The sequence below is a fragment of the Panthera pardus genome, unplaced genomic scaffold, assembly GCF_024362965.1.
Source record: "Panthera pardus isolate Hobbes unplaced genomic scaffold, ASM2436296v1 HiC_scaffold_11, whole genome shotgun sequence".
Taxonomy (NCBI): domain Eukaryota; kingdom Metazoa; phylum Chordata; class Mammalia; order Carnivora; family Felidae; genus Panthera; species Panthera pardus.
Window position 1 is genome coordinate 7,071,447 of NW_026526666.1, and position 13,292 is coordinate 7,084,738.

The 13,292-nt window shown below is 45.4% G+C and overlaps 1 protein-coding gene across 1 annotated transcript in view; it reads right to left on the reverse strand.

The window, feature by feature from the left end:
* Positions 1–13,292, reverse strand: part of TTF2 (transcription termination factor 2) — a 41,182-nt gene that overhangs the window by 1,752 nt on the left and 26,138 nt on the right. The window contains 10 exon segments of the mRNA XM_053889332.1: positions 949–1,023; positions 2,724–2,806; positions 3,496–3,646; positions 5,133–5,191; positions 7,413–7,583; positions 8,551–8,687; positions 9,300–9,385; positions 10,251–10,342; positions 10,609–10,762; positions 11,730–11,914. Coding sequence (XP_053745307.1) covers positions 949–1,023; positions 2,724–2,806; positions 3,496–3,646; positions 5,133–5,191; positions 7,413–7,583; positions 8,551–8,687; positions 9,300–9,385; positions 10,251–10,342; positions 10,609–10,762; positions 11,730–11,914 — 1,193 coding nt within the window.

Sequence of the window (13,292 nt, forward strand, 5' to 3'; positions counted from 1 at the left end):
CTCCCCTGTTCATGCTCTGTCTCTCCCTGTCTCAAAAATAAATAAAACGTTAAAAAAAATTAAAAAAAAAAAAATAACAGACATTTAGAAAATAAAATTAATGGACTTGGTATGTGAAGAGAAAAAAGGGAGGAACATAGTCTGTGGCTCCAGAATTGGATATTCACAAAGACAAGGAATTCAGAAGCATCAAGAGACATGAGGTTATGGTATCCCATTTCCATCTGCGACATTCTGAGTGCCTGGAACATGTCACAGTACTTGCTACACAGTGAGTGCTCAACAGGTATTAGTTTTGGGAGTTAAATGAGATGAAAGCACGAGTGAATGAGTAGGTGCACAGAGACTCAGATATTTAGCATGGATTTGGGTATCTAGGTCTGATGTGTCGGAGAGCTTGGGAATGAGGACGCAGACCTCATGGGCTCCCTGGAGTAGACAGGATTATCAATGGAGGTGCATACAGGGTGAAGAGAGAGCTGACGACAGGGAAAGCAGCATGTCGCTGTGTATGGCAGATTGTGGAATTCACTGATGGTCCTGACACGCACACATATACCTGGTACAGCACACAAGAATTTTTTGGTGTTATTTTTGCAAACAAGATTTTTTGGGATATTATTCTTTTAAGAACTCTTACGTTCTTTTCCACATGTCTGAAAGTATGTCAAAATAAAAGTTAAAAGCAAGAACTAAATAAATAAAGCGTGGGGAGGAGGATGCTCTCCCTAGCCTAATATGCAATCTTGCAGGGACCAACCCCAAGGGTACCCCCATATTGCTTGTGTTCCCTTCCGGACTGTGGGTACGAGGGAGGCTGTGCCTCACGGGCATCATTAGTCAGGCGCTCACCAAATACTTTACGTTCTATGAAAACACCCCCCAAGAAAGACTTTCACAAAAGTAAAGCTTGGGAAGGGGCCTAGGTCCCAGGAGGCCTTGACTTACTTGTGCACGACAACGTCTTTTTGCTGCCCTACTCGGTAAATTCGGTCACAAGCCTGGTCTTCGAGTGATGGATTCCTGTTAGAAAAGAGGCAAAGCTCAGAGGTGCTGTCGCCCTGGGCTGGATGGGCAAGTGCCCTGGGGAGAGCCAGCCTGCAGCTGCTTCCGGAGAGCTCAGGAGTTACAGACGGTGATCACATTTTCAAAGGGTTGAGAAAAGCCCATAGAGAAGAACAAAGGACAGAGACTTACGTAGCCCGCAAAGCCTAAAACAGTTACCATCGGGCCTAAAATATCTGCAGAGCAAGTTTGCAAATCCCTTGTCCTATGCTACGCTGGCCTCAGAAAGATTAGCTTCGAATATCTTCTCGCCCTCGAATAAGCAGCTCGGGTCAGTGTGCCGACAGAAACCCCACACTACCATCAGCTGACAACAGTTAAGTGACACAGGGGACGCCAATGCTCAATTTCGATCACTAACTAGCTGGAACCTCAACTTCAGATTGCTACCTGGAAACGTGAGGGCTGCCTAATGATCTTGAACACCGTTTTTAACTTTCATATCCTAAGATTCAACTAAGGGAACTTAATTTCTTGTCTTCTTTATAGATTCTCACTATCAACTTCAAGCTAGTTTCTCATCTTTCCTCTTTGAATTCTTGGACAAGATTTCTCCATTTCAAAACACAGCCGTGTATGTATTTACGTATGTACTCAAGATTTTATTTTTAGCGGCCCCTGAGTGGCTCAGTCGGCTGGGGGTCTGACTCTTGATTTCGGCTCAGGTCATGATCCCAGAATCATGGGATCAAGCCCTGCGTGGGGCTCCGTGCTCAGCATGGGGCCTGCTTAGGATTCTTTCTCTCTCTTCCTCAGCCCCTCTCCCTCACTTGCTCTCACTCATTCTCTAAAATAAAAAAATAAAAAAATAATTTAATACATTTTATTTTTAAGTACTCTCCACACCCACTGTGGGGTTTGAACTCATGACCCTGAGATCAAGAGTCACACACTCCACCGACTGAGCCAGCCAGGCGCCCCCAGAAATCAGCATTTAACTCCCACTCTGCTTTCCTCCCTCACATGTATCAGGGAGTCCCAAATAAGACCAAAACACATTCTCCCAGAAGATGATAACAGGTTGGCCTATTTGCGCCAATCTGGGCCGCCTGGAGAATCAGACAAAAGCCCTATTTGGCATAATTGGAAAACCCCAAACTGAGACTAATTATGACATTTTCCTCCTACCAACACACAAACTCATTTATCTTATGTCTAGGAAATTTGCTGTTATGCTCTCAATGTTGATGCTACATGCAAAACCAATGGCCTTGTGTTAAGTGTATTCCTAACATAATTAGAAAATTCCTTTTCCTTTTGCAGTAAAGCTGCTCCTTCTTTTTCAGGGTTGAAATTTCCTTGGACGTCAACAAATGTGTGTGAAATATGGTATTCTGAGGAGGTAAAACTGAGTGAGATAGCTCTTAGCCCTGAGAAAAAGCCCTCTTCCCAGTTTCCATGGAAACAGATGTCAGATTAACAATAAAGCGAATGCTATTTTAAGTAGTCATTTGAAGCCTTGCTTGCTCAGGAATTCAGGCCCATCAGCAGTCCTACACCCTGTTTAGCCCTGTACCTGTACACACCCATGCAGCGGAGGCATCTCCAGAATGCAAAAAGAGCATTCTCAACATAGGAAGTCAGGCCCCAACGCCCCTGTAGCCCCTAGATCCTCGTGCTATGCTGCTGACGATGCAAGGAGAATCCAGAATCATTACCAGTGCATATCCAGAAGAAAAAGATGGTTTCCTCCAATCAGGTTTAGGCCAACACCTCCAGCCGAGAGAGAGATTAGCATAACCTTCAAAAGAAAGCACAGCATTCCCTTTATATGGATTTGGTCTCCTACTACAGCTCTCCCTCTGTCTCAGGTTCAAGCCCAAGATCAATCCCTATCAAATTTCCTTCTGCTGGCCCAAAACTCTGAGATGTTATCTCCCATGCCTCACCTTTAAGAAAACTCACTTTGTATTTTTTTTGTGGGTCAACCTCAAAACACAAGGCATGCATGCCTGCCAAAATACACAAATACTACAGTTGAGAGCACTGGGGCGGCTGGCACAGCAGACTTTCCATTAACCAGATTCTGTCCATTCCCTGGGTCTCTGCACCCCGACACCTGCCGCTGTGAATGCTCCTGCCCATCAGTCCACCAAAGTTTTCCGTGTTCTTGCTGTTACTTCGTTTCTCCCCACACTCCCTCTCGTCAAACCCCCACCTAACCTTCAAGGCCTGCCTCCTCCACAAAGATTCACTCGGTCCAACCAGTTCTGCTCTTCCTCTGCTTCTACAGCCCTCATATTTTATTCTCTTTAAAGGATTTGCACACTTTGATACATACGCCAATAAACGTCTCCTAAATTAACAGCATGTGGAGGGAGCAAGGCAATGAATGTTTTGATAGCTGAGCTGCTTCACCGGAATGCTCTTTGTATATAACGGAGAATAATTTGCTCTCGACTACAGACCTCTGATGTGACCAGCTCGTACCTGAGGGCCCCTGGAGCTGTTAAATGCCTCCACCAGGTCCATCCTCTGTTTGGGGCTGACAGAGCCATCGATGGTGGCATAAGTCAGGCCGTGCCTCTTCAGGTGCAAGGCTACCACGTGCAGCATGCTGGTCCACTGGGAGACGATGACGCTGGAAGCAAGCGGAGAACAAAACATCAGCCCCAGGCAGAGAGGAAACAAATTCATCTGCAGGGCCTTCACGCCCCTGTTACTCTTAAGAGTCAGTCATCAAATGTGGACGAGGAAAGGCCTTCTGCTCCCTGGGGGGCAAAGGCGCACGCTCAGGTCACATTTTAAGGTTATAAGGCTGCTGGCTGTTTCCAGATCCAGGGTGTAATGTATCTCAAGCTAAAGGAGGTCAGAATAAAGTGGTGGCTAAGGACTGCAGCCTCCTAGCATTTGGGGGCCTAGTGCTCACCCAGAGATCTGTGGTCGTGCAGAAAAGGGATACAGGCCACCCTCCCTTTGCCAGCCACAACAAGATGCTGGGACATCTCTAGTCCCACCCCCAGCCTCCGTGCTATATGTCTGTATCTGTAACTACATCTATCTATAAATCTCTATTTCTATCTCTTTTTTAGAGGAAGAGAATTAATTGTAAGCAGGTTCCACACGCAGCAAAAGACCGACGTGGAGCTCGATCTCACAACCCTGAGATCATGACCTCAGCTATCCAGGCACCCCATAGTTTTAAGTTTTTAAATCAAATTAGTCCATATACACAAATGCAGGTTTGTAACACACAGGTAAGGATAACAAATAACAAATGGGTCCATGCACCCAACTCAGGAAAATTCCCAGCACCGTGGGGCTCCCTGATCCACACCTCACCCCTGCCTTTCACATCTGTTACTCCCTTATTTTTCTTGAGATGTTTTCTTACCTTTTGAAAAACATTTTAAAAAATATTTGTTTTTAAGAGAGAGCGTGTGTGAGCGAGCAAGCACAAGTTGGGCGGGGCGGGGGACGGGGCACAAGAGAGGGAGGGAGACGCAGAATCTGAGGCAGGCTCCAGGCTGACAGCACAGAGCCTGACACGGGCCTTGAACCCATAAACCGCAAGATCATGACCTGAGCCGAAGTTGGACGCTCAACCAACCGACTGAGCCACCCAGGGCCCCAGCTTTTCTACCTCTTTAAAAAAAATATTTATGTACTTTGAGAGAGAGAGAGTGAGAGAGAGCACGCATGCGTGTGAGCAGGGAAAGGGGAGAAAGAGAGAGAGAGAGAAGGAGAGGATCCCAAGCAGGCTCCACACTGTCAGTGCAGAGCCCGATGTAGGGCTTGATCCCGTGAACCATGAGATCATGACCTGAGTCAAAATCCAGAGACACTTAACTGCCAGGGCCACCCAGACGCCCCCTATGGTTTTCTACTTTTAAACACTTCTCCAGGTGCTTAACTTACTCTGATTCTCTAGGGATTTCCTTCTGAATCAATGCCACAAATATGTAAACTAGAAATCATAGAGAATTTGTGCTCTAACTTCAGTGCTTCCTCCTGAGGATGATTTAAGTTCCTTGATTTATAAAAAGCTAACACTTAGAACTATCAGCAACGTCAAAGTTTCCTGATTAATTACAAACAATACTTGGATAACAAAAGAACACATTTACCTCTTTTGGGACCCTCCATTTCCTCGGATTGCCTCCAATTCCACCAACAGAGATGAAATCTGGGAAACGTTATTTAACACAAGTAAGTTGCAACAAATTCGCTTTCTTCCATCATCCCTCCCTGAACTACTGAACTGGCCTCTCTGCCTCTGGCCATACCCCACTCTAGGCCATTCTCCTCTCTGCAGCCAGGGGGCTCTTTCTAAAATGCTGGTTTGTCACTTTCCTCCTCTGAAGGCCTGCTCCACAGGTTGTTGAAGAAGAGGACCCGTCCAATCTGAGCAACACCTGTTAAGCTTCCGAAGAAGCTCTCTGGGTATTTCTCACCCCCCTCAGAGCACATTTAAGTCCACATGGGCGCAGCTGGTAAGAACACGAGCGCGACTTGGGAGAGCTGCTGGGTTCACTCTTCGCGACTGCTAATGCGAATGACCTTTTCAAAGCCTGGAGGGCTGGAGTGCATCCTCAGGATGGTGGAGGAGGAAGAAAACTGGACCAGGAATCAGGAGACGAAGACAGCTCTTACTGTGCCGTCACGCAGCTGTACCCCTTTGGGACTCCTGGTGAAGGGCTCAGACTCGTCATCAGTGAACAAGCAGCTGACTCAGACGGACTCTGCGGTGCCCTCAGGGCTCTGTCCCATGCTGGTGTTGTTAAAGAGGTCACCTCTAGACACTCCCACTCGCGAGGCTGCTTTCCTATCTGAACAAACACGCTGGGCAGGACCTGGGGCACAGGACTGGACCATTGTGAATTCGTGGGGAGCAAAAAAAGCAGGCATATGAAACCCCTCATGTCTTGGAGACTTGGGGCTGTGGAAAGTGCTTGGACTGCCACACAAACAAGCTGGCGAGAGGTCTCCCGAGAAAACTGTAGTGGGAGGGCCAGAGTCATGGTCCACGAGCTGGGGTCAAGTTCCAGCAACACTCTGCAGGAGTTTAGGTGTGTTCTACCCAAACTCCCTGCTCCACATGAAGCCTGAAGTGGCTTGAACCACTATTAATGGGCTTGCACGAAAAAGTCTTGTGAATATATATCATCCGAGTATTAGATGAGGAGCACAGGCTATGAGGACTCTGTGGTCTAAGCCAAGAGCTCACTCTGAAGGTGCAAGGACATGAAGTCCATCCACATATGGTGTTCTTCTTATGTTTTCTCCCACTTGCTGGTGATCAAGACCTCAGTAAATACTTTCAAAATTTAATGAAAATTAGTTCTTGGGGCGCCTGGGTGGCTCAGTCGGTTAAGCGTCCGACTTCGGCTCAGGTCATGATCTCACGGTTTGTGAGTTCGAGTCCCACATCGGGCTCTGTGCTGACGGCTCAGAGCCTGGAGCCTGCTTTGGATTCTGTGTCTCTTCCTCTCTCTCTGCCCCTCCGCTGCTCATGCTCTGTCTTTCTCTGTCTCTCAATAATAAATAAATGTTAAAAAAAATTGTCTTTTAATTTTTAAAATTAAAAAAAATTTTTTTTAAATTTTTAAAAATAGTTCTTAACACCATTCCCTTGGCAATGACCTCATTTCTAGTTTTATATATATATATTTTAAGTAATATATATATGTATGTGTATATATACATACATACATATATACACATATATGCATATATATAAAACTATTATTATTTTTAAAGCCTTGGAAGAGAGGCCGAGGCTGGGAATGGCAGCTTTGACAGCAGCCACGAGGGAGACTCGCTCCACTCTCGGGGTGCACAACCTCATGGTGAATGCCCCAAGCCAGCCAGCAGAAAGGCAGGACTCAGGTTATAGCACACCTCAGCCTCCCTCTACCGGAACGCTTCAGCCTTAGGAAGCTTTCATGAAAATGGAACAAAAACGACTAACCAAGATAGAAGGCTATTTAGGAGATAACACAAGACGGATGCCTTTCAGCAAGCCCAAGCAACTGGCGCTCAGATGGATTACAGCGGTCTCCAGGGTCAACCCTTTGTGGTCGTCCCTTAAAGCTTTCCCGAAACAAACTGTTGGCTCACTTAGGCCCCACCACTGGCGTAAACCTGAGATGTAGCCTTCCCACGATCCGTGACTGAAAATCTGCCTTGCTGCTGCAGCTGGCCCAGGTCACCCTCTGAAAGCCTAGTTTTACTCGTGAAATAGAGTCAGAATTTAAGACTAGAGGCGGAGCCGCGCCAGCTAAAATCTAACAGTTCTACCCCTGAAATGCAAGAGCTGTACGTGTGTGGACCAACATGCCCCTCGCACACATGAACCTGCACGAGGAATCCCAGTTTCTCTACCAGAACAGAGGTGACCAAAGTACCTTGCTGCTTGCTCTTGTGTTCTCAAAGATCTCCGCCTTGAAACATTCACCATTAAGGGAAATGATGGGAGAAGGCTCCGCATCACAGAGTTCGGACAACGTCAAGGCACTGAGCTGCTCTTCCAGAGAAAGGACCAGGCCCTCGCTTTTCAGTTCTGCCGGATCCAGGGCCTGAGAAGAATACAGGAGACGGGAATTGGTGGTGCATAGTTGAGGCAGCGAGACAGGTTATTTGCCAAGGCAGTGATGACCATCTAACATTTCACACAGCCAACTGTCTTCTAATTCATCATCAGTGTCTCCTCAGAGAAACCCTGATCAGAATGCAGTGTTGCAAGTTTGTTCACCAGATTAAACATAAATCAAATGATGGCACTTCTCAGAGAAATGATGCCAGATTCCACGACCATTCTGTTTTCCCCAGCGGAAGCAGTACAGTTAATTAAGCTGTTGTCATCAAAACACATTACTACAGCTCCTCAGAAAGAATAACACTCATCTTAATTATGGATGTGCCTCTATCAGATGTGAGGGCCACTTTTCCAATTGTATAAATACTCGAGTTTTCACAACTAGCCTTAAAAGCCCCAATACCACCAGAAGGCAGAAAAGACTAGCAGCTAAATTGGCTTTATGACATCCTCAAATACCAAAGTATTCATGGATGGTTTTCACAAAATGACATTTTCCATTCTAAAATAAGGTTTATTTACAAAAAGAACAGTAAAAGCTGTCTCACGGGGCGCCTGGGTGGCTCGGTCAGCTAAGCGCCCGACTCTTGATTTGGGCTCAGGTTGTGATCTCTGGGTTCGTGAGTTTGAGCCCCGCGCCATGCGCGGCACTGACAGTGCAGAGCCTGCTTGGGGTGTTCTCTCTCTCTGCCCCTCCCCTGTTTGTGCTGTCAAAATAAATAAACTTAAAAACAACAACAACAACAAAAAACCCGTTCTCAATACTAGGGGAATTATCTCAAAATCGGTGAAAAGTAAAATAAGTAAGACTTCTCTTTTCTGCCCCACCAAAACCCAGAAGCACCCCAAAAAGCCATTTCTCTTGATCCAGCAGCTGGACCCCAGCACAGAACAAATGGACTTCTCTGGCAGCCACTCTGGGGATGCACGCAAAGGGCTTTTCTTACCGACGTCAGCAGAGAAAGGTGACAGCAACATTGGCGGAGTCTCAGCAGCTGTGTCAACAGTATGTGGGGGGTGCCAGACCGCTGTGAGTCCGCGGCCGCAGAGGCTCCAGGCCCACCGGACCCAAACTCCCGAGCCACTTCCACAAAGGAAAACAAACCACAAGAAACAGTGCAGGATTTAAAGCACAAATATGGGGAGGAATCGCCAACTCAAGGAGGCCATTGTGAACTTCTCTGATATGAGATTCGGTAACATGGCTGTAACTGACTTCCCTACCAATTAAGCCAAATGAAACACGGGTTTTCTTTGCAGACCTACTTGCATTTTAATAAAGCGGATTTCAAAAGTAACTGAAAAGAAGTTTACATCACCGGGCCTGGTGCATGGAGATCAGCTTGGGTTGGCTTGGTTTGAGGTTCCTAGCTAAGATCGACTCTCTCAGATCAAGAATTCATAGTGGCGCCTGGGGGCTTAGTCGGTTAAGGGTCCGACTTTGGCTCAGGTCACGATCTTGTGGTTCGTGGGTTTGAGCCTCTCATCAGGCTCTGTGCTGACAGCTTAGAGCCTGGAGCCTGCTTTGGATTCTGTCTCCCTCTCTCTCTCTGCCCCTCCCTCGCTCCCACTGTCTCTCTCTCTCTCAAAAATAAATGAACATTAAAAAAAAGGAAAAAAAAAGGACTCATAATGTCCCGTCTCTAAATCCACATTTTCATTCCTTGTATGTATTTATGAGGGTCCCACTGCTTACCTTTACTGAATGGATTATCAGGGCTTCTTCCAGACTGGTTGCCTCCACTTTCGTGCCCTGCTTTGAGGTAGGATTGCAGAGCTGACCTGCCTCAGATCGAAAGAGAAAATGGACATATAATGTTTGCTACGACCAAAGACATTTACAGTGGTCACTGCTTAACTGTGCTTGCAGTAGGACCCTGCAAAATTATAAAGGGGAGATCTGTTAGAATAAAGCCAGGCTCATGGCAAGTACTGGCCAAAGGAATGAAAACTAATTGTTTTAAAAGCCAAATCATTCTTTAAATGATTGATAAGGGTTAATAAACACATTAATATTATAGAACATTATGCTTAATGATAACTTACTACTAACTTACAACACGTTAATGTAACACTAACATTAATTAGCATTAGTTTATGTTTATTAATAAATAGTATAATACTACATGCGTTTACAAAGAAAAAAACATATTCACACTAGAAATGAGAGGTACCCAGAGGGAGAGAGTAAATCTGGAATTTAGGGAAGGACAAGAGTTTTAGAGACAGCATAAAGAAGAGACGACAAGGATTACAGAGCAGTTTCTTTGTTTAAGTCCGATCAGATGCTGATCAGGTCAAAGGTCAAAGGGATGTTCTTTCCCAATACGGCCCCATAGGACCAGATAGAACTGATGTACAGTGACCACACTGTAGGGCTTCTATGCAAGGAAGAAGCCCTTGCATAGGCTTCTAGTGCCTATGAAGAACATAGTGTGTATATGAGACAGAGGAGAGTCGGGGAGTGGGTGGTGAGAGAAAAAGGGAGAAAAAACAAACAAACAGGAGGAACACAGATATCCAAACTCATCGATAATAGCATAAATGCAGTTTGAGGAATCCTGTATTCCTCAAGCCTGGACTCACTCCCAAGCAGGGACAGGAATAACACAACAACAAATGTGAGGTGCTTCCTCACTGCACACACCTGGATCTTGCCAAAAGGACACTGTAAACATTCTCTTCCTCTTCAGAGAGCTTTAATCGGTGCACCTGAAATTTCCGCTGGGGCAGCATCACCTGGAGGAGGAGAAAGCAGCCAGTGAAGTCAGACAAATGACCTGAGCATTACAGAGTAAATCCCCACAGTGGACACTGGAAACCTAGTCAAAGCCTGGCCAGCACTTCCCCCTGTCCTAAATCAGGACTGCTGTGGGGCCCCCTCACAGGAAGACGGACACTCAGAGACCCCCCAGGAGCAAAGCAGATGGCTGGTCAAGCCAAGGCAGGGATACGGATACCCCCCTTCCCTGGCCTCGCCCAGGGACGCGTGAAAGTAAGATTACCAAGGGCTTGCCGGTGGGGTCCAGCTGGTCTTTTGTTCTCCTCAGCAAAAGGCTCTTGGTTAAAATACTTAACCGTTCTCCTCCTTTCTTTGAACCATTGTCAACCTGGCTCTTCCACAGTCGGATATCATCAAATGGTGAGCAACGGAGAAATCTGTTTTTGTTGGGGAAGAAGACAGAGAGTAGGAAGGAAGTATTGAAGGATAGTTCAAGGAGGAGAAAAGGGTCCAAGGAAACACATTAAGATGAGAAACAAATCAGGGGCGCCTGAGCGGCTCAGTCGGTTAAGCGTCTGACTTCAGCTCAGGTCATGATCTCATGGTCCATGAGTTCGAGCCCTGCATCAGGCTCTGTGCTGACCGCTCAGAGCCTGGAGCCTGTTTCAGATTCTGTGTCTCCCTCTTCTCTGACCCTACCTCGTTCATGCTCTATCTCTCTCTGTCTCAAAAATAAAAAAATAAAACGTTAAAAAAAAAAAAAGATGAGAAACAAATCAGATTTTCTGTTACATCTGTCATTCAATCATTTTTAACAGTGAATTTCATAGCAAAGCTCTGCCAGACATATCAAAAGGATCCAAGTCAGTAATAAAACCACATTATAAAATGTGAATTTTCCCATTAACATTGTCCGTATTGCTACAGCAAAACACGCAATCAGTAGATAGAATTTATTCCTAAAGCTTCAAAGGTTGACAGAGAAATTCCCTATCCTCTTGCAGGCGGACTTGAATTAAAGCAAGTACTTTAAAATCAGTATTCTTTTCTGTTTGCGTCGAATAAAATAGTAGGCCTGACCCTAGGACATATGCTTTAAAGTGGAAAAAGCCCAGAACATTCACTGGACTGAAGAAAGAGGGTTTTGTTTCCTTTCATTTTAATCCGTCCTGTATTTTTTCACACACAGGGGCTGGATGTCATCAAAGTCTTGTACCTGCCAATCAATCAACTGGTTATTTTCTCATGGATATTAATTCTTTTGTCCTTTAAAGGTTGTCAGGTTTGCCGTCTGCTATCCGAGATAATCTGGCACACTCTGGAACTTTATCATGAGATATGAAACAAGTATGAAGGGTTATTGACACGGCTCACACTGACATAATCCTGGAGAGTTTTACTCACTTCAGCAGTGAATACATGTCCAACAAGGTGTTCTGAATGGGGGTTCCGGTGACAGCCCAACGGGCATGGGCCTCTAGCTTGCACACAGCTGTGGAAGTCTGCACTCGGGGGTTCCTAACACAGTGAGCTTCATCCAATATGATTCGAGCCCAGACTATTCGAAGCAAAGGTGTTTTTGCTATCTCCTGGAAGAAACCCAAGTGAAATCCATCAACTGTATGGGAGAATGTACATGTCTTCAAGAAGTTAAGGGAAAATATGAAAAAGTATGGAGGATCCATTCTTACCTTCAAGTTTGAGGGCTTAAATCAGGTATACTGAAATAAGAATTGAGCTGAAGAAACCAAAAGTGGAAACTCTTAATGGGCAGAAATAAACAAGTCAACTTGAGAGCCCCCAACTTTCGGTTTAAGATGCTTAGTAGTAAAATGTTTTAACTTAAGTTCATTTTATCCTTTCTACCCACTTCTGAGCAATGGCCATGGGTCAGGACTACACTAGGTGTCAAGCCTGGAAATTCACTCACTCAATAACATATTGACCAGATTTATAAAAATTCACTAGAACTGTACTGATGGGTCTACTTTTATGCGTAAGATATGAAATCAGACTTAAAGGACAGTTCCTAGCCTCAAGGAGCTCACAATTTGGCAGGGAAGAAAATCAGGCATCCAGATTAGCATGATGTTTATATATTAAGTCCCGCTGGGTAATTCAATACACGCCGGAAAAATCTACTCAGTCCGGCTCACTGCTACATCCCTAATACCTGAAACACCATCTAGCATAGTAGATCCTTAACGTTCGCTGAATGTGCAGAGTGCTATGACGTAAGTAAGCACAAGGTCTAGGAGAGGCATTTAACCAGAGGATTAAAGAACTCTCAAAGCAGGTATAACTAACTAACTAACTAACTAACTAACCTAGAAAAGGAACAGAGGCAAAGCATTCCACTCGGAGGGAGAACAGCATGACAGCGCAGAGCAGGTGTCCGCCCCTTGGTACAAGTGAGCATGAGGCGCAGGGGGTGGGAGACGAGGGACGTGCAAGTTCAAGTTCCTACAAGGTCTACCGCGTCCTGCAACGGGACTACGGTTTGATCCTGAAAGCAATGAGGAGCCGCTGGAGAACCTCAAACATTAATTACCAGCAAGAAGTCAAGAGTTGTTCTGACTGGAGAAGCATTCTAGAGATTAGCCCGAATATGGCTAGGTTAGTTCTTGGAACAGCACAGTATTTTCAGGAGAAAAAAAGCCCCACGGTAACTACGCAATAAAGCCTCTGTGCTGTATAACTGGGACTACTTGGCCATCCTAGCAAACATTCAGGGTTTTTTGTCTGGTTATCATTTAGCTTCTGGCCCTTTTGTAGCCTTATTATTTGCAACCTCTTTTCCTGGGAGGTGGAGAGGCAGTTGTTAATGGCTTAATACAAAAATACTTGTACTAAAATACTGGTCTTCACATTGAATATAAAAAATACCCCAGGGTGCTTGGGTGGCTGTTGGTTAAGTGTCCGACTCTTTAAAACAAAATTTTTTTTACTATTTGTTTTTGAGACAGA